Here is a 17,457-nt window from a genome sequence, read left to right on the forward strand (position 1 = left end):
CCCGGCCCTGCCCGGATCCTGCGCCGGGCCCGGAGAATGGGCCCAGCGGCCTCGGGAAAGGGCGCCCCCTGCCGGTAGCAGGCGACGAGCCGGGCCGCGCGGGGGGAGGGTGTCCGGGGCCGCGGGGCGCCGCAGCCCCTCACCCGCGTCTGGGCTCTGAGCGTCCCCCAGGGCCTGACTCAGGGCCCCGCAGGGGCCAGACCCCGTGTGTCTCAATCGTCACCCCCACTCCCGCGGATCCGGCGTGCAGGGGGAGGGGAGGCCTGGGGCAGGCGGCGGAGAGGACGCTCCCCCAGTGCCCCGTCACCCCGCCTTTGCGCCCTCCCAGGGTCCTGATGTCCAGAGCACCCCTCCCGGTGGAAGGGGGACCCAGGACCATAGCTTTGCGGCGAGTCAGGCCCCTCCCTCTGCGGACCCAGCCTTCCTGGGTGGGCGCTGGGGTGGGCGCTGCGGGGATGCCTCCCGCAGGCAGGTGGGAGGGAAGGTGGGCTGGGCTCACGCTGACCCTCAGGGAGGATGGGACGTTATTGCTTCGCAACCTGAGGCGCTGCGGCCACCCCCGCCCTGGCTCCTCCGCCCCAGCGGGGCTGTCACCGCGAAGGGAAACGCGATTCTGCCAGCCTAGCACAGGCCGGGCAGCACCATCGGCCTCCCCCAGCCCCGCAGAAAACATGACTTAACACTGACTCTCTCCTCTTTTAAAGCATGAGTAGGGGAGGTGCTAGGGCGGCTGTTTGGGGGGGGGGCGGTTACATCTGCAAGAGGTGAGCCCCTCCCCCACCAGCACGGGGAGCACAGGGTCTGTGGGACCCCTGGTGTGCCCCTGCCTGGCCCCACCCCCAGCTCTCAGACCCAGCTCTGCCTTCCCAGGTCCTGCTTCCCAATGCCACCTGTTTCCATCCTTCCAGTGCTTGCCTAGACCCCCAGGAATGCCCCCAACGATGTGCTGTGCCCGCCCCCCCGGGGTCCACCTCCAAGCTCCATCCCCAAACTGACTCTGACAGGACGTGCCCCTGCCCACAGGCTCCTGAGAAGCACGCACAGCCCCCAAACTAAGTCCCAGCATCTCGGAGTCCCCCCTGCCACTCCCCACCCCCGACCAAGAACAGGGGTGCAGGAAGGAGGGACTCTTGTCCGGCTGTCTCCCCGCTGTACATGGGTCCGTGTGACACACGGGGGCCCGAGCACCGGCCCCACTCCAGCTGACGTGCAGATCCCTGTGGTTCACTCTCCCCGCCGGCTCAGGCTCTACAGGCCTCCATGGGATCAGCTGTCAGAGCTGGAGGAGGGGCTCCGAGCCCCAGAAAAGGGGCAGCCCTCCCCCAATTCTACCTCCTGCCCCACAGAAGTTCAGCTTTTTCGTATGTGCTTTCCCGCTGCCCACCTGGGCGGAACCTAGCCCCTCAGGGCCTCTAGTGGGGTGCCCGGAGCACGGGGGGCAGGGAGCTCCCTGTCTGCCCAGATTCTTGGCCACACATATGGAGAGGACCCCCCAGACCGCACAGTGCCCCCGGCGTGTCGCAGACCTGTAATCCTGGGCTGAGATTTCTCCCATTCCCAGGAATGCTCTCAGCCCCCCTGGCTTCTGTCCACAGCAGACAGGGATGGCATTTGGCTCCACTGGCATGAGTGGAGGGCTGCTCCAGCACCCCCACCCTGGCTGTCCTGGGAGTCCCAAGCCAGACTGGTCAGACCCCAGTGTAGGGACAACCTGCTCCTAAATGCAGGCTCTGCCCCGCTCTGAGGACCATACGGCTCCCGCAGGCTGGGCGCCTGCACCCTTCATCGGCTCCAGTGCCTCCCATGGCTGACTCCCCATTTGGCAGATGAGGACACTGAAGGCCGGAGGGCCAAGCCAGCGGGACTGCCCGCTCTGCCCACTAACACCCCGCCTTCGGGAGGGATTGGTGACAAGGAGCGCACCAAATCCAGCTGGGGGTGGGGGGAGCGCTGGTCCAGGGGCTCCCCTGGCCCCACCTTCCCCAGTGGACTCTGCTGGAGCCGTGGACACCTGCAGGTTCACCCAGACCAACCCCTCGTGGGTGCCGGCTTCGGGTCCTGGGCCCCTGTGACTGGCAAAGGGCCGGCCTTCCTTGCTGAGACAGGCCAGGGGAGGACAGAGCCCGCACTGTCCTCGGAGCCCTCCTGCCGGCAAAGCGGCAGAGCCGGGCAGGTGCCACAGAGCCAGGGAGCAGTGGCCCCGGGGCACGGGCTCCAGGACGGCTCTGCAGAGGGATTTAGGGGGTTGTGCCTTGTGCTCCAGGCCCCCGACAGGAAAAGGCCACTGGGAAACACGGGCCATGTGTGACTCCAGGGAGCTGCTGCTGGTGTGGCTCCTGGTGCTGGCAGTGCGTGGCACCGAGCACGTCTTCGGGCCTGGGTGAGTGGGGCTTCTGGCCCATGTGGCACCGGTGGCGGGGGGGGCGGCCAGAAGCCCTCAGCCCTTCCCCAGGGCCACACTCCCGATACTTGGAGAAGCCTCGGCTCTTCCTTGGGGCTCGTGGAGAGTCCCTGTTGTGACGCTGGAAAGTCCTTTACCCAGAGTGACGTGCCGCTTCCCCCGCCCCCCCGACTCCACAGCCGCAGGGTGTGCACCATCGGGGCTCCCAGGGGCCCCGAGTCCGAGTCTTTTGTGCAGCGGGTGTACCAGCCCTTCCTCACCACCTGTGACGGGCACCGAGCCTGCAGCACCTACCGGTGAGTGCCCCCATCCTGGCAGGGCCCCCGTCTGCCACACATAAAGCCTGAGGCCCAGGAGGGCGAGTCGCCCCAAGATGGGAAACCTGGGCCTAGAGTGGTCGAAGGACTTGCCGAGGCCACGTCTGAGTGGGTGGCAGGGGCCCGTGTCCGTGGTGACTTAGGCCGTCTGGTCCCAGGCTGTGGCTGTGGCAAGCTCAGACATCATCCCGCCCTGCTCCCCGCCCTCGTCTCTGGAAGGGTCACCCATCTGGCCTGCTCCCCTCTGGTTTCCGGGGGCTCGCCTGCTCCCGGCGTTGCTGCCTGCAAGTTCTTATCCACTTGAGGTGACGCCTGCCTCCGAGCCCCAGTGGGCTCCCCATGACGGCCCGCCAGTCACAGACAGAGACCCTGCCCCCCACACCCAGGATATCCCGGTGGCCTGACTCCCTGCCAGCACGAGGGGGCCTGTCTCCTGTCCTCAGCTGGGAACTTGGCTTTAAAAAGATTTCGTTCTCTGCGGGGGTTCTCAAAGGCCTCCCTGTGGGATGTCCCAGCACCCCCAGCTGGCCAAGAAGGTGGGGGCAGTGGGGGTGGAGCCCAGGCTCTGGCCCTGAGATGCACACCCAGTGAGGAGCGGGCCCTGACCTGTGCACCTGCCACTGAACAGGCTGCCAAAGCCCTCCTCAGGAGACCCCCTTCCCGGCCTGCTGGGGGAGGTGCTGGGCATCCAGGATCCCAAGGCTGCTGGTGGGTCCTGCACTGGTGGCTTGAGCGGTGCAGGCATGGGACAGCACCCTCAGCATCCAGGGGCCCAGCACCCAGGGAGGGGAGGCCGGTGAGGCGCCGGGCAGACCAGCGGGTTCTGCTGACGCCTCGCTGCCCCCGCACACCCCCAGGACCATCTATAGGACTGCCTACCGCCGCAGCCCCGGGCTGGCCACCAGGCCTCACTATGCTTGCTGCCCAGGCTGGAAGAGGACCAGCGGGCTCCCCAGGGCCTGTGGAGCAGGTGAGGGGTGCAGGGCCGCCTCAGGGGCCCCGCAGCACCTAGGCAGCCAGTCAGTTGTAGCCTGGGTGTGCCACATCCGTCCCCCTGTCCATAGCCCGAGCAGACCTGGCTGCTGTCACCTGGGTGGGGTGCCCCTGCAGGGCCCCGGGGCCCCCCTCAATGTGTGACAAGCCTCTCCCTGACAGCAGTGTGCCAGCCCCCGTGCCAGAACGGAGGGAGCTGTGTCCAGCCAGGCCACTGTCGCTGCCCTGCAGGATGGCACGGTGACACCTGCCAGACAGGTGAGGCCGGTTCCCGCCCCCCCAGAGGGGAAGGGTCCGGTGGGCAGCACCCTGGATGGCCTGCTGACAGGCGGGCGCTGAGGGCCTCCGTGTGGGTGCCCCTCCCTGCCGACCCCCCTCTCCCCGCAGACGTGGATGAATGCAGTGGGGGACAGGGCCCCTGCCCCCAGCACTGCGTCAACACCGTGGGCAGTTACCGGTGCCGGTGTCCGGAGGGGCACAGCCCGTCCGCAGACGGTGGGCTCTGCCTGCCCAAGAGAGGGACCCCCAGGCTAGCCCCGAACCCCGCAACAGGTAAACCTCCCACTGGCCCCGCCCCCCCCATGCTGTGCCGGGAGGAGGGACAGGGAGGGCCCGAGGAGGGGCCAGGCGTCACCCTGCAGATCTGTGCGGGGCATCCGGGGGGCAACGAGACCCCGGCGGCAGGCTGTCTCCTGGGCGGAAGCAGGGTCTTCCCCGGGGGAGAGGCGGGGGCGGTTTCCTGGGTGCATTGGGGGATGGGGTGCTGAGAGGGGCCTCATCGCAGCCAAGAGAGCGGAAGGCCCCCACCCCGGGTCTTCTCCGCGGCCCAGGCAGCCAGGACGCGCCACAAGTCCGCTGCCGACGGGACATTATTACTTTTGGTACGCGCTGTGACACTTCAAACTCGTACCGTGAGTAATAATGCGCTGTCGGCCGCCTGGCACCAGGATGCGCACGTGGACCTTGGCTTGGACGGCTCGGCGCGGGGACCCAGGCATGGAGGCGCAGCGGGGGTGGGGTGCACCCAGGCGTGGGGAGCCGTCTCCGGGCCAGTCGGGGCACCTACGGTAGGGGTGGGCTCACTACATACGGCCGCTGGGACTGGAGCCCCCGACTTCAGAGCCGTGCCCCGCGCTCAGCAGAGGCTGTGAGGTCTCCCAGCCAAGATGAGAAGCCAGCCTGGGGCGTGGGGCCGGGCCTGCCCCGCTCACCACTGGGATCTCCCCAGGAAGGGACCGTGCGGTAGAGGAGGAGGTGCAGAGGCTTCGGTCAAGGGTGGACGTGCTGGAGCAGGTGAGGCCTGGCCCGGGGCCCCCCCATTGCCTCCCCTGTGGATCAGTCTTGTAGGGCTCAGTGGGGGCGGGCCCGGGAAGGAGGCCTCCTGGGTACTGACAGCCCAGGCCCGCCAGAGGTAGCAGGCGGAGGCTGGGCCGCTGCAGAAGAGGCGGGGCCAAGGTTGGCCACACCCCCTCACGCAGTCCTGAGCGCCTGCGCCCAGGTCCACCCCTAGCTTTGTCCCTGCCGTCTTTCCATGGGACCCTTGGCTTGATGACCCCTTGAAAGCTCTGGTCCAGCCCCCCAACTGCCCTGACCGGGACCCTGGGCCTTGGGACCATCACCAGACTGGCCCATGTGGAGTCCCCCTGTGCCCCCCCGCCCCGTGCCTGGCTCTCTGGGCCCAGAGCTCCCTCTGGTGAATGTCCAGGGCCCTGCAGAGCCGGGTCTGGGCGTCGGCAGGCCTCACTGCCCAGGGTTCCCTAAAAGCCTCATGGAACAGAGAGGGTGCCTTCTACGTGCCCCACAGAAGCTGCAGCTGGTGCTGGCCCCGCTGCACAGCCTGGCCTCGAGGGCCCAGGAGCACGGGCTCCCCGACCCCGGCAGCCTCCTGGCCCACTCCTTCCAGCAGCTGGACCGCATCGACTCTCTGAGTGAGCAGATCTCCTTCCTGGAGGAGCAGCTGGGGTCCTGTGAGTGCTGGGGTCCCTGTGCCCACCTCCCCACCTGCAGAGCCAGAGGGCAGACCTACCTGGCGGGGAAGGTGGTGGGGAGCACTGACCTCTGACCTCAGCCCTTCCCCCGTCCACAGGTTCCTGCAAGAAGGAGCTGTGACAGGTTCCCAGCTCTGGCTCCTGAGAGCCCGTTGCCATGATGTTGGGGGGCGGGGCAGGAAGGGGTCCTAGGTATGAACCCAGCCCCCGCCCAGCCAGCACCCCTGCACCCCACCAGTGGGCCTGTGGTGGAGGGAAGGTACGAGGGTCTTGGTTGCTGGGCAGCATATCGGGGGGCACCTCTGATCTGTGTCAGAATAAAATGAAGGTTCAGGAGCTACTATGTCCTTGGTGGATTGTGGAGGGCGTTCTGAAGCCGCCCAGGGGGGCGGGGGCACCTGCTGGTTGGTTCGAGGGCAAGGGGGCAGCTGTGGGGCAGGGCAGGGGGCCGCAGCCACACAGGGTCCTCCTCCAGAGGGTCTTGGTCCTTCCTCTGCAGCAGGTGGCTTCTGGGAGGGTGGACCTGGCCTCTGGCTTTATCCCCAGCCAGCGGCCAAAGGGCAGACCTTCAGCCTCCTTCCCCAGACCCCCAGGCTGCCCACCGCCCCACCAGGTGCACGTCCCCACCCACGGAGAACCGTGGCCCTGGCCCCTGGGGGGAGGCGGCGAGGGCAGCCTCGGCTGTGGCATCCCGCCCCCCTCCCCAGCCCCCGAGTGATCACAAGTCACCAGGCCCTTCCCAGAGTCCTTTTATAAAAAACAACGGAATGCAGTGCCCAGTCGGAGATCTTGCTCCCTGAGGTCAGCAGAGCAAGGACCCCTACTTCCTGGCTCCCCTGGAGGCCCTGGCTGCACAGGACGGGGTGTCCCGGAGGGCCCGATACAGGCCACGGCCCGCCCTGCACCCCATTGGCCCAGGCAGGAGGGTGAAGGGGCCCTCAGCTCTGGCCGTCCGCTCCAAGGCTGTCAGCCCGTCTGGGCCCAGACCTGCTCCCAGATCTGGGAGGCTCCGCGTGGGCTCCGTGAGGAGGTTCCAGCCTGCTCTCCTGGGGGAAATCGGAGGCCTGGGTCTCAGGCCGGTGACAGGAAGCAGTGCCCTGCATGTGGGGCCCGAATGAAAGCTAGGAGAACCAGGCAGGAGCAGGACACAGTGACATTTAGCTGCTGGGGCAGGGGAGGAGGTCCCTCAAGTCCGTTCTCCAGTCAGGCCCTGCCCCCTGGCACGCCCCATCCTGCCCATCTCCGCTATTGGGCGGGCTGGGAAGCAGGCCTCGCAGTGGCCCCGTTCTCCTGGGGCCTCTTGGAGATGCGGAGGAAGGTGGTCCTCATGGCCTGGTGGCAGGTATCCATAAGCTTGGGGACATCAGCCACAGTGAGGCCGCTGGTGGGGATGGCGTCCAGCACCTCCACCTTGATCGTCCCTGTTGGGAGCCGGGAGTGTCAGTGGCCGGGCACCTGTGCCACGGCCTCTCCTTGCTCAGGCGTCACCCGAACCCCTCCGACCCTCTGCTGGCCTTCCCGGGGGGCCTCCCAAGGGCCCCGCCAAGCTGGGCTCTTTCCTGGACACCCTGGTCTCGGGGTTGGTTTTAAAGGAAGAACAAGTGACGCACTCAAACACGAAGCCCCAAGGCACGTGCTCTGTAGGACTGAGGACCACACGCGCCCCCACCAGCTACGGAGCCTTCCTGCGTGCCCCCCCCACGCCTGCCATCGCATGCCTGTCCTCCGTGATGGTTTAGGTGGCCCAGGTCTCAGGTCTGGGGGCAAGATATAGCTTGGCTCCTCCCCCCACTGCCCTTCACCTTTGACCCCACCTTTGCACCCAGGTACTGGGGGCCCACAGGTAGGGTCTGGAAGGAAGGGTAGTGGCCCGGAGCTCCGTGGCTGGTGGGCGTGGGGGTACCTGGGAGGCTGCTGCCCAGCCTGGGTCTGTGGTGTGAACTCAGGCACCTACCCCACCCTCTGCCAGCCTCTGTTTTTCATCTGAGAAATGGGTCCACTACTGCCTACCTCAGCTCATGGCTGGGATTCCAGACTAGGCCCGGCCTTCCTTCAGGCACAAATGATCACGGAGGGGCAGAGTCTGGCCTATAGGAACCTCCCAGAGACGGAACTATTGCACTGGGAGCCTGGGTGTCCTAGGGACTGGAGAGGACACACCCTCGTGTGTGCGCCGGGGGCGGGGGCGGGGCACTACCTGAGGTGAAGAGCTTTGTCCTGTGGTCGTAGAAGGAGGAGAAGCTGGAGTAAACCACGGGGATGACCGGCACCTGTGGACAGACACCACGTGCCTGAGGACGCACTGGAGCCCACCCCAGCCCACCCTGAGCCCCGTGGATGAGCGGGGCAGGGGGGCACCCTGCCTTGCCACCCGCTTGCCTTCTGGCTGAGGACGTCCCGGCACGGGCCCATGGCCATGGGGCAAGCACACTCAGGGCCCGTCCCTGGGGCCGGTGTGGCCCTCAGTTCCATAAATGCATCCTACACATCTCCACTCCAGCATTCCCGCCACCGGGAAGCCTCCTGACCTGGCACCTGTCCTCTGTATGGTTCACGTCTCTGCCCCCACTGGGTCCTGACTGCCCGGGGAGAGGGGGGTCAGGGCTCGGTCCAGCTTAGCAGGAGGTTGCTGAGGTCTTTGTGCCCACCCCTCCCCCATCCCGGGCGGCTGGGGGCGGCTCTACCCAGGGCCTGCTGGTATTCCCGGAAGACACCAGGGTCAGAACCGGCACGTGGGGGTAATCATTAACCCTGGCACCAGCAGGGGTGCAGGCTTGGAGGCCAGTCTTGTAGGCCCTGCGGGGCTGACGGGGGGAGGAGAGGGGAGAGGACAGGGAAGATGCCCACTCTTCTGGCTGAGCTGTCCTGCCCCAGCCCTGCCACACCACAGTGTCCCCTCTCTCCTCTCCCACCACCCCTCTCCCATGCCACCAGCCAAGGGAAGTGACATCGGCCCCAGGTGTGTGGCAGGAGTGCCCTCCGCTCCCAGCTGGAGGGGCCACAGGTCCAGGGCTTGAGAGCCTTACCTCGGCATTGCCAGGCTCAGAGCCCAGGACCCTCCGCCCCACCCGCCTGCTGCATCCCGCATTGCCAGGATGGCTCACCTGGCCTTGCTGAGGGCCAGACACCAGGGGGCGCCAGAGGCCACCTGGCACAGGGGGAGTCTGGGAGAGTAGGTTCGGCCCAGCCACCTCCCCGACCTCATTTGGGCAGGAGGAGAGCCCCTTCCCCTGACCTCAGACGATGGCTTTCCCCTACACAAACTCCCCTGACAGCGCATGGGTCAGGGTGCCTGTTACCCACCAGGAGACTGCCCCGTGGACGGATGCACCCCAAGTTCCGGCATCACCCCCAAACCCCTCTCGGACAAACTGCGCCTTGGACCAAACCAGAGCTCACGGCTCGCTCTGCGGGCCCTCCTCCAGCCCTGCCCAGCCCTGCCCCTCTGGACACACTGGTGCCCCCGAGCCCCGCCCGGCCAGCGTCTTGCAGGACTGAGAAGCGGTCAGCCTTCCCGAGCACTGCCGCCTGTGCCTTCTACACCGACCCCAGCCTCTCTGCACGGGCCCCTTGGCCGGTCAGCTCCACACGGGGGTGCCGGAGCTCCAGGCACAGGCACCCCGGTGACGGGTGTGAGTCCTGCTGTCACTGGACCCGATCAGGCGCCAGCCCTAGTGCTCAGAGCGGGTGAAGAGGCCCAAGGAACGACCCTCCTTCGCAGGTCAGGAAGCAGAGGCCCGACCTGGCCAGGCGGTCACCTTCAGCCTTAAGCCAACCAGGACCCGCCTCCCCGCCCCGCCCCCCGGGAGGGCGGAGCCCTGGCGCACCTGGGCCTCAATGGCCAGGTAGAAGGCGCCCTTCTTGAAAGGCAGCAGGTCCCCGTTGTCGTTCCTCGTGCCTTCAGGGTATATCCACACCTTGAGCTGCAGCGGGGAGAGGAGGCGGCTGAGCAGGGCCTCCGACGAGCCCTGAGCAGCCACTGCCCCCCACCCCCAACGACGCACGGCTTTGCATGACGGCAACATGGCGGCGTGCGCACCACTGGGCAGCCCGAGCCCCTCACTCACGTTCTCCCTGAGCATGCGCTGGCCCACTTCGGCCATTACGGTCACCGCGGTCCTGGAGCGCTGCCGGTTGATGAAGAAGACGCCCCCGAGGTACATGATCAGGCCCACGGGCCCCGTGAAGAGCAGCTCCCGCTTGGCGATCTGCACGCAGCGCTGGGGTAGGGCCTCCATGAGGCCTGCAGTGGCCACAGGACCCCAGGCAAGTGGAGGCCACGCTCAGAGCCTGGCAGCCACCTTCCCCCACGGAGGAGGGCGCCGGCCCCACGCCTTGACCACCACCAGCCTGGGCCGCCCACGCCTTCCCACCAGCCACCCGCCAAGCCATTTGGCCTCAGCCTGCTTCCCGCCTGCAAAGGGAGGGAGTGAAGCAGAGCTCCCAGCTGTTGGCGCCCTGTTCGCAGCTCTGTCTGTGGCTGCAGGGAGGCACGGGCCCCCTGGCCTGGGTCAGCACCCCCCCACCGACCTGCTGGCTCCTCGGGCCCAGGCTCCACCTCCCAGAAGCATCGCCCCCGCAGAGACCAGTCCAGGCCCAGGTCTGGGCCTGCAGCCAGGAAGGGCCAGCTCCCCCACCAGCCGCTCGGCGACCCTGCCTTACCCATCATGTCCAGGATGCTCTGGTGGTTAGAAATGATGACACACGGGTGGTCCACCTCCAGCTTCTGGCGGCCCTTTATCTCAAAGCGAAGGCCGAATATGTACTTGAAGGTCCGGACAAACCAACTGATGATGCTGAAGAGAGACAGCGTCGGTGAGCAGGGGCCCATGGCCTGCGGCCAGACTGGGGACCCAGATGCCCTGACAGGGCCTGGCTTGCCCTTTGACAACGGGAGGGCGGCCACTCCCACATCTGCTGTCCAGGGTCCTGCCCGTGTTGCCCCACCCTCACCGCCACACTCCTGCTTGCTCAGCTGGAAGGGGGCTGGAGGCCGAAAGCCCTCAGGGTCAGACTGGCTCTGGGTCTCAGCTTCATCAGCGACTAAAACCCTAACGTGGAGGGGCGCCGGGCGGGCTCAGTTGGTGGAACAGGCCACTCCTGATCTCAGGGTTGTAGGTTCAAGTCCCACGATGGATGTAGAGATTATTTATAAAATTTAAAAAATAATAATCATAGGGGTGCCTGGGTGGCTCAGTTGGTTAAGCATCTGACTTTGGCTCAGATCATGATCTCACAGTTTGTGAGTTCCGGCCCCGCCTCAGGCTCTATACTGAGAGCACAGAGTCTGGAACCTGCTTCCGGTTCTGTGTTTCCTTCTCCCTCTGCCTCTTCCCTGCTCGCCCTCTATCTCTCTTGAAAGTAAATAAACATTTAAAAAATTTTAAATAATAATAAATAATAAAATAAAAGCCTGACACAGAGAGGTCCCCGCACCCCTGCAGAGCAGGCAGGCCCCCACAACACGCTCTGGGGGAGGAGACCCAGCCTGGAGAAGCGGCCATCCGCTCGGGGCACTGACACACCAGGAAGGAAGCATCAGTGCCGCGTGGAGACCTCTGCAGGGCCTGAAGATTGCGTCCTGTCCCTGCTGATGGGAATGTGGCCAGGCGTGGCGTTCAGCCCTCAGGCCCGTCCTACTGCGCAAGCCCACTGCCCTCTTCACATAGGGGAGGCCACATGCCTGCAGAGCTTAAATGTCCTGCCCAAGGTCAAGGGCAAGAGAGGAAGGGAGCCAGATGCCCGGGGGACTCTGCCCACTCGTGTGGGCAGGTGGCCTGGAGCATAGGGGACCTTCGGGGACCACCTCCAAGCAGCACGTGGTGGGCGTGAGTGGCTCCATCTGTGGGGACGTGTCTGCAGGCACTGGCCGGCCTTGGAGAACACAGGGAGGAAGAGTGGCCTGGGATGCTCCACTCATACCCCGGAAGGGATGCATTAGGGGTCCTCTGAGTGACGGAGCCCAAGGCATGAGGGTCAACACGCTGTCAGCTCCCTGTAGGGCCCCTGGGTCCTTCCATCCCCGGCGGGGGGCAGGGGACTGAAGATGTGCCCCTGCTGACCCACGGGCTCCTGACCTAGAAGTGTCCCCTTCTCCCAGAAGGTTCAGGCACCCGCCCAGCCCCCCAGTTAGTCGATCCCATCAACAGTCTTGATGGGGAGGCAGGGATCTCCCGCCCTGCACAGGACAGTAAAGCGACTGCCCCAGGCCCAGGGATGGCTCTCGGCAGAACAGACTCGGCCCTGGCTCGGAGCCTGCCTCTCGTTTTCTAAACTGTCGTAAAGTACACATGACCTAAAATGTGCTGTCTCAACTGCTGTTAAGTACACACGGCCCGGTGGCATCACGCACCGCTGTGCGACTGTCCCCTCCGTCCGTCCCCAGGATGTTCTCACCTTCCCAGACCGGCCTCTGTCCCACCGAACACGGGCCCTCCCCTCCCCCGGCACCCTCCCCACCGCCTGGGCCCGTGGGTCCAAGTCCTCCAGGGCCTCCTGTGAGCGGACCTCCGGGGCTGGCTGTGTGTCTGCAGGCCAGTCTCCCGCCCAGCTGCCCCTTTCAGAACAGAGCTCCCATGGAAGGGTGGCTCCCAGTCACCCCGTGTTGCAGATGGGGACCCTGAGGTCCAGGGAGGCGTGGCAGCTACCGTGGGGCCGCTCCGACCATTAGGCCAGCTCCCTCCCCCGTTCTGCCAGCCGCAGCCAGCTCAGGCCACCTGCCCAGAGGTCCCTTCCCTCCGCGGGCCCCAGTTTCTCGTCTACAAAGACCGCTTCTTGGTCACCGTGAGGACCGAGGGGACAAGGAGGGGTCACGAGCAGGCGCTTCGCAAAGAGGAAGGCCGGAAATGTCCGCTAAACAGGCAAATCCTCCCGCTCACTCTCAATCAGGGCAAAGCACAGAACCCGGTCCACATCCCTCACGTCGGCGGCTAGAGGCAGGCAGGCTGGCATCGCCGGGCCGAGCCGCCCGGCAACCAGGTCCCCCTCCCAAGATCTGATCCTGCGCTCCTCAAGGGTGGTCTGAATTAGAAAAACTTGCAGCTGCCCAGCTGTGGCCCCCCGTTCCCCCAGGGCGAGGGGAAGTCGAGGCAGATCCGCAGCGCGCTGGGCGGGGGAGCCATCTGTCTCCATCCAGAGCAACGTTCTAGCTGGGGGGCTCCCCCACCCCCACCCCCTGCCGGCTGCAGCCGGCCTCGGGCCACAGCTGGAGTGGACGGCTTCTCTCTCCCTTCCTTTGTATCTGTCTCTCTTTTTCTTTAAAAATGGTGGTAAAATATCTGTAACAAACATTTATCATCCTAATCATCCTTAAACGTCCAGTTCGGTGGCATGAACACACCCTACACTGATGTGGGGCTGCCCTCGTCTGTCTGTAGGACCTTCTCTCCAGTTCCGGTTAGGGTTCTTTTCTGTATCCAGTGGAAGGGACTGGCTGGGGACTGGTTTTTCCAGAACTGTGGAGAACACCGCATCCAGACCTCAGGCAGCGTGCGGCGATGGGGGGTGGCCCTGGCCCTGGCACGCGCGCGCACACACATGCACACACACAGCAGCTGCTGCGACCCAGCAGGCTGCCAAAGCGAGGTGCATGCTGGGATCAGAGAAGGCACCGGTGCGTCCCAGGGACAAAGCATTCTCTGCAGGCAGCCCGCCCGCCTCTCCCCTTCCTGACATCACGGGGTTTCAGGGTTTTCGTAAAAGTGGTGAGTGAGGTGAACATTTTAAGAGTTTCTCAGCTCCCTCCTCGGGGGACCTGGGGGGCTCAGTCAGTTAAGTGTCTGACTTTAGCTCAGGTCATGATCTCACGGTCCGTGAGTTCGAGCTCCATGTCGGGCTCCGTGCTGATGGCTCAGAGCCTGGAGCTGCTTCAGATTCTGTACCTCCCTCTTTCTCTCTGACCCTCCCCAGTTCATGCTCTCTCTCTGTCTCTCAAAAAAATAAAAAAATAAAATAATTTTTTAAAAGAAAAGTTTCTCAATGCATAAGGAAGCAAAGCACAGCAGACGTGTCTGGGTGCTCCAGGTGCACCTCCAGGGAGAGAAAGCAGGCCCCTCAACCGGCGGCAGGTGGGAATGCCCCTCCCCCCACCGGACACCTGGGCAGCACCTGCTGTGTGCCGAGCACCGTGCAAGGGTGTGTTGTCCGCGCAATAACCCCACACGGTGGGCACTCCCATGACCCCCACCCCTAGATGAGGGAGTCCAGGCTCAGCAGTGAGGTGACATGCCCAAGGCCACATAGCCGGGGCACCAGCATGGGCTGAGACCCACTCCCAGCCTGGTTTTGGGAAAATGCCAGGGAAAGGGCAAGCTGGAGGTGGGGGAAAGACTCAGGATTGCAAGATGGGATCCCAGAATGCCAGAACCTCGCTTCCAGGATTCCAGAAGCTAGTTGGGAGGCCTCCCTCCCTTCCCCGAGGCTCTGAAGACACCGCCCAAAGCTGCCCAACGCTGGCTGGAGCAGGAAGTGACGCTGCCCCTCCCCGCCAGCCCAAGGCAGCCACCAGGGTCCTGAGTGCCAGCCTCACGGTGCCCCAACAGCCCACCTCATCCAAGGGCCCTTCCAGCAGCCGCCGGGTATAGGAGCCAGGTGTCCCCGGTGCTGGCCTGGGGACGTGGCCTGGGGACGTGGCCACACCACTGTGGCTGCTGTTCCACCCCCGTTGCCCCCAAGTCCATGACCCCACCCCCCAGGTGGAGCCCAAGTGGCCAGGGGCTGGGCTGAGCACCAGGCACAGATCCCAGAAACGGCTGCCCGCTGCCAGGTGGGCGACAGGGGCCGTCTTCCCACCTCCTGGCACGTGGCCCCTGGAGCAGGCCGGTTCCTCGAGCAGATGGGCTGTCCTGGCCCGTCCTGGATCTTGCTCGGGAGCCCTCTACTTAACCGGCCTCGAGCCCCCCTGGAAGTTCCGAGCACCGTGAACCCTGCAGTGCCCTGGGGATCCCAGGCTGGCTCCTGTCAGCCAGCCCCCTCCGACCTTTTACACTCGGCCTGAGGATTCCTGGGGCCTTCTTAAGCTCTAGGTGAGCCAGACCCAGGTCCTGGCTCCCTCTTCGCTAGCCGTGAGCTTGGGCAATGCACTTGACCTCCCTAACCTTCCACATCTGCCTGTGAAAGGGGAATGGTGTGGACATTGAGCCCACGAGGCTGGGACCTGGGAGCAACTGAAACAGTGGTGTGTTGCAAGCAGATAAGGAGAATCCGAAGTAGATGAGAGCCAGCCCCCGCCCTCCCCCAGCCTGCACGAGCTCCACAGCTGGAGGGAAGTTCAAGGCCAGCCCCAGGCCACCTGCTGACCTTTGCCCTGGGCCCCTGGACTTGGGCTAGGGTGCTCCCTGGAGGTCTGGCCAGCTGTTTCAGCTGAGCTGGGCCAGTCCTCAGCCAGAGCCCTCTGGGTTCGCCCCGGGGAGCGAGGACTCAACCAATCTGCTCAGGGGACAGGAGCCAGGGTGGGGTGGTGTGCAGGGGTTCGGAGGGGCTGGGGGTGGAAGGAGGTGGGTCCAGCAAGCTCTTAGTCGTGAGGCAGGGTCTCCAGGGCTCCGAGGGGCACATGCAGGGGGAAGACACTGCCCCTGGCCGTCCTACCCCAAGAAAAACAAAGGCAGACTTTCCTGCAAAAGCAGGGCCTCCAGCCAGCCCCCATGGGCCACATGCCTCCCTGACTGCGCCGTGTCCCCCTCCGTGCACCCACCCAGGACCCCCGGGGGCTGGCAGCGCTGGCTAGGGGGCTGGGCTCTTCTGGGTTCAAACCCTGACGGGCATCCCTAAGCCCCGGCGTCTGGCTGAAACAACGCATCGGCCGCACGAACAGTGCCTCGCCGCCCGCCTCCCTTGCGGCTAAGAGTGGGTCCTGCCTGTCCAGGCAGACGCAGAGGCTCGCGGGCCGACCCCAGGGGGCCGCCACAGTAGCCACATACTAGACCCTGAGAACGGGCGGAGCCACAGGCGGGGGGCCGGGAGCTCTCTGGGGACCTGGGCCGCCCCGCTCTGGGGGTCCCGTGATGCACAAAACAGTACACAGGCTCTTGGTTAAGCCGCTCTTACTAGGGTTTCCTGATCCTGCAGCGGAACCGAATTCTCACCCATGCGACCCAAAAAAGCTTTGTTTTTTTCTCCGTCAAATGGGTGTATTCAGGGCATCTCCTCCTGGAATGAGGAAACATGACCTAATACTCTGCCCAACCCGGCAAACAGGGCCCAGCCAGCCTGGGAAGGGCTCTTCATCTGAGCCTCCCGCCGAGTCAGTCTCCTCAGCTCTTCTGTTCCCGTTACTGTTCCCTGCACACTCAGAACTTGAGTCTAACAGGCAAAGGCTCCTTGGGCTGCTGCCCAGGGTCCCAGGGGGTGGGGCCGCTACTGCTCCGGGGGAAGTTGGGGAAGCAGGGAGGGGGCAGAGCAGGGCTGCTCCCCCAGGGCTCCAGGCGTCCAAAGCCTGGCGTCCAAAGCCTGGCATCCGGCCCCGCAGCACCGCCCCGGCCCCCAGCGCTGGCTGGGCACAGAGGGAAAGTACAAAGCAGGCACCGGGGAGCCATTCCCATGGGTCTGTACCCCAGCTCCGCCCTGTCTCAGATCTGGGACCCTAGGCAGCCACCTTCCCCGCCCCCAGCACTTTGCAGGCCTTATACCTGCGTGTTTCGGTCACACCTCAGACTCATCAGCAGTGAGGCGAGGCACAGAATGATGCCTGTCCCCACAGGGGAGGTACAGCACCCCACGGGACACAGGGGGGGAGAGGCTGTGGCGTCAGGCATGGTGGCCTCTTCCAGAGGTCAGGGCAGGGCTGGAGAGGGGAGCAGCCAGGCACCCAGGTGCTCTGGGGTCCAGGACAGACCTGCGCGAGCAGAGGCTTGGCCTGTCCCAGCGCCAGGGCGGCCCGCGGCGAGGGGGGTCCGCTCAGCCTTCTGGTACCTTTGCTCCATCCTCCTGAATCCTGGCCTGGGCAACCCCCCACCTTGCCCCTCCGGGGGACTCCTGCTCACAGCATGGCCCCCCATGCCCCCACTATCACCAGGGGGTCTTGAGAGTTGTCACTGTGACCCACCCTGTGGGACCTGAGCAGACAGGGGAAGGAGGTTGGGGTCCCTCCCTGGGGAGAACACAGTGTCTGCTTCCTGGCAGTGTCCTGGGGTGGCCCTCGCGTGGACCCTGAATCTGGGGGCTGCCCTAAGGAGGGGAAGGCAGCAGAAAGCCCCGCTGCCAGAGCCTCTAGGGTCCTGAGAAGGAGCCCTGAGTGGGCCAGAGTCTCAGGGGAGACTAGGACACAGGAGAGCCAGCCCCAGCGGGGGGCGGGGCCTCGGGCAGGCCCAGTGCTAGTGTGGCCCATCCGCCAGGTCCAGTCACCGAGTCAGAAAGGAGACTGGTGGCTTCTGATGTGACTCCGGGGAGCAGCTTTGAAGTCTGAGTCAGTCCTTTTAAAAGACAAGAAAGCTGGTTGTAAAGAGGCCACCTGAAGACACCCAGTGGGGGGAGGGGACGGTCCCTCCCGGTTGTCCCGTCACTCCTGAAAACCTGCTCTGGGCCCAGCACTCCGCCTGCACCACAGGACAGCTCAGCCCAAGCCTCCTTGCTGCCTCAGAGCCAGACGTGCCGTCCCCTGGCCTGGCCTGTGGCCGGCGGCACCACCTCCAAGAAGCACCCCCCCGGCCTGTGGTTCCCTGACCCACACCCTCCTCCTGCTCAGAGACCCGTCCCCAGCAGCGCCAGGCCTCCAGAGAGGCGCGCGGCCTCAGGTTCGCCTGCCCCGGAGTGGTGGGGGCCC

At 65.4% G+C, this 17,457-nt stretch overlaps 2 protein-coding genes across 7 annotated transcripts in view; one reads left to right on the forward strand and one right to left on the reverse strand.

The window, feature by feature from the left end:
- Nucleotides 1-6,035, forward strand: part of EGFL7 (EGF like domain multiple 7) — an 8,454-nt gene extending 2,419 nt beyond the window's left edge. Inside the window, exons 2-9 of one of the 6 annotated variants that reach the window (XM_029920933.1) lie at nucleotides 2,264-2,380; nucleotides 2,581-2,697; nucleotides 3,576-3,688; nucleotides 3,874-3,969; nucleotides 4,099-4,263; nucleotides 4,940-5,004; nucleotides 5,516-5,678; nucleotides 5,798-6,035. In XM_029920933.1, the coding sequence (XP_029776793.1) occupies nucleotides 2,301-2,380; nucleotides 2,581-2,697; nucleotides 3,576-3,688; nucleotides 3,874-3,969; nucleotides 4,099-4,263; nucleotides 4,940-5,004; nucleotides 5,516-5,678; nucleotides 5,798-5,820 (822 nt within the window). In that variant the 5' untranslated portion in view covers nucleotides 2,264-2,300 and the 3' untranslated portion in view covers nucleotides 5,821-6,035. The other 5 variants (XM_029920935.1, XM_029920936.1, XM_029920939.1 and 2 more) reach the window with 5 other exon arrangements.
- Nucleotides 6,036-6,431: 396 nt separating this feature from the next.
- AGPAT2 (1-acylglycerol-3-phosphate O-acyltransferase 2) overlaps nucleotides 6,432-17,457 on the reverse strand; it is a 16,588-nt gene continuing 5,562 nt past the window's right edge. The window contains exons 3-8 of the mRNA XM_029921016.1: nucleotides 17,040-17,074; nucleotides 10,362-10,495; nucleotides 9,767-9,942; nucleotides 9,527-9,622; nucleotides 7,897-7,969; nucleotides 6,432-7,120 (exon numbers count right to left, since the gene is read on the reverse strand). Of these exons, the coding sequence (XP_029776876.1) occupies nucleotides 6,945-7,120; nucleotides 7,897-7,969; nucleotides 9,527-9,622; nucleotides 9,767-9,942; nucleotides 10,362-10,495; nucleotides 17,040-17,074 (690 nt within the window). The 3' untranslated portion in view covers nucleotides 6,432-6,944. The remainder of the gene's footprint in view (nucleotides 7,121-7,896; nucleotides 7,970-9,526; nucleotides 9,623-9,766; nucleotides 9,943-10,361; nucleotides 10,496-17,039; nucleotides 17,075-17,457) is intronic.

This window comes from Suricata suricatta, chromosome 13, assembly GCF_006229205.1.
Source record: "Suricata suricatta isolate VVHF042 chromosome 13, meerkat_22Aug2017_6uvM2_HiC, whole genome shotgun sequence".
Classification (NCBI taxonomy): domain Eukaryota; kingdom Metazoa; phylum Chordata; class Mammalia; order Carnivora; family Herpestidae; genus Suricata; species Suricata suricatta.